The sequence below is a fragment of the Penaeus chinensis genome, chromosome 8 (assembly GCF_019202785.1).
Source record: "Penaeus chinensis breed Huanghai No. 1 chromosome 8, ASM1920278v2, whole genome shotgun sequence".
Taxonomy (NCBI): domain Eukaryota; kingdom Metazoa; phylum Arthropoda; class Malacostraca; order Decapoda; family Penaeidae; genus Penaeus; species Penaeus chinensis.
In genome coordinates, this window is record NC_061826.1 from 15,940,162 (window position 1) to 15,942,346 (window position 2,185).

Here is a 2,185-nt window from a genome sequence, read left to right on the forward strand (position 1 = left end):
ATCATCACAAAAGTAGGATTCAATGTCAGAAGAAAAACGTGTCATAAACGATCAATATATCAATTCAGGACGCAGAGTAGCCAATGCTGAGAAACTGGGAATAAACCAGCAAGAATTCTAGAGAAAGAAATCGACTGAAAGTTATGAAAAGTCGTTTCATCACGTGAGATTCCCCAAAGAGCAGCAATCCGAGAGTCTTAGACAAAATCAAAGATAAACTAAACGCGGTAACTTTAGCATCAAATCGAGTTGATAAAGTAACAGAGGAGATGTTATAAACTGAGTGTCTTACAACTATAAACATTAATTTGTGGAATTATTTCGATTCGAGTTTCGTAAGCTACTGCGGTAAGAAAGATTGTAGAAATGAGCACCACATCACAAGACGTGAAGAGCCAAAGATGGTTTAGTTAAGAAATGTGTTCAGATGAGATTCAGTGCTAAGACCTAATAAAGTTAAAATCCAAAACACTGCCACAGACATGTTGTCTGGCATGCATGTTATGCTCCATGATTACACCTGTGTATGTATTCATGTATCTATGGTGTTCATGTTTTTCTTTATGTGTATAAAAGTATGTAAAGCTCACTTCCCTGCTTTCAGATCCCTGTCGCGTCCGACCACCCCGAAGCCAAGCGCGAGGTCCTGGAGCTGGTGAAGGAGATGGGCTACCCGGCGGCCGACTACGGGCCCCTCAAGATGGCCCGCCAGATCGAGGCCATCCCCCTCCAGCTGATGCCCAACTGGAGGGTCCCTATGCTAGCCGTCTGCTGCCTGTGGCTGTTTCACTACGTCATTCTCTTCGTCAAGTGAGTAGCCAGGGTGGAAAGTCAGTTATCAATTCATTGAAAGCAGACAAAGCAAGTATTGGAGAAGGATCCAGGCTGGTATTCCGTCACTGATATCATTTCCTTTCAAAAATCACAATCTGTCATTCATAAACAGTCTTTGAATTCGCATTTGTGTTTTACCAGATTCCAGGTTTGCGGGACTCTCAAATACGGCGAGCAATGGGCCTATAGGACGCTGAAACATCTTGCTCTCCTTAATCTCAACCGCGCAACAGCCATCACTGCCCTGTGGACACTGACGGCTTGCTACACGCCAGGTGTAATTCTATATACACGTATTCTGAAGAGTATTATTTCAATAATTCTCTAGTGCTAAACGATGAGGAAGAAGAGAACTAGATGGCCGCTCTATAGTGTATACGAGTATATAAATGTCCTAATCTTATCGCTAAAAAACTACAATAATACAATCTTTCGTTCAGGTCTTATAGCAGCTTACACACAGCTCGCGTGGGGTACAAAGTACAGGAGATTCCCTCTCTGGCTGGACGCGTGGCTCAAGATGAGAAAGCAGTTCGGTCTGATCATGTTCCTCCTCGGTAGTATCCATGTATGTTTATCACCCTTGAGTGTGTGTGTGTGTGTGTGGAGGGGGGGTAAGTGTGTTTATGATCTTACTGATTATGTACAGAGACTTGGTCAGCTAGGTTCCAGTGAAACCACTCAAAAATCTTTGCTTGTTTATTTATGACAGGGCGTGAATACACCTAAAGTTATAGAGAATGAACTGGATTTTCAAAAAGAGTTCTTTTATAGGTTCTATGAGAGGCAGAACTGCTTATATATTGTACGGGTTAGGATTGCATAATGGAATAATATGCCATGCACACATATATACCTCTGAAAGGAGAAATCATTAATAATGCTCATTTAGGTGGCTATTTTCACAAATTACAAATATGGTTCTATAATTCAACCTGATAATTTGTTTACTCTCACTAATATACCATTACACATATATATCCATTCTCACGATCTAACCCATTATCCTCTACCTAACAAACATATTCTGTCTCAGCAATATATTATCAATATATATATATATATTTTTTTTTTTTTTCAATCTAATTCACAACCCTTTACCTTAAAAAAAAACCTTGCTAACACTTTCCCAGACGTGCTTAGGAGTAGCCCTGTGGTCCAGTAACTACGACCCTCTCGTGTGGGACCCTCCTTCGGTTATCGTGGCGAACGTCTTATACAATGCAACTGCTTACTACACCAGAAACGTTACTGTGCATGATTCCCAGATGAACCTCCAGGGGGAAATATTTTTAACGCTTGGTGAGTATGAGTGGACGGTGGCTAGTTGTTTTTATTGTTAAGGATAGCT

General features: G+C 41.0%; 1 protein-coding gene across 1 annotated transcript in view; it reads left to right on the forward strand.

Moving 5' to 3' along the window:
• LOC125027829 (metalloreductase STEAP3-like) overlaps positions 1 to 1,660 on the forward strand; it is a 7,079-nt gene extending 5,419 nt beyond the window's left edge. Inside the window, exons 4-7 of the mRNA XM_047616960.1 lie at positions 605 to 810; positions 976 to 1,109; positions 1,275 to 1,402; positions 1,547 to 1,660. Of these exons, the coding sequence (XP_047472916.1) occupies positions 605 to 810; positions 976 to 1,109; positions 1,275 to 1,402; positions 1,547 to 1,660 (582 nt within the window). The remainder of the gene's footprint in view (positions 1 to 604; positions 811 to 975; positions 1,110 to 1,274; positions 1,403 to 1,546) is intronic.
• The last annotated feature ends 525 nt before the right edge of the window (positions 1,661 to 2,185 follow it).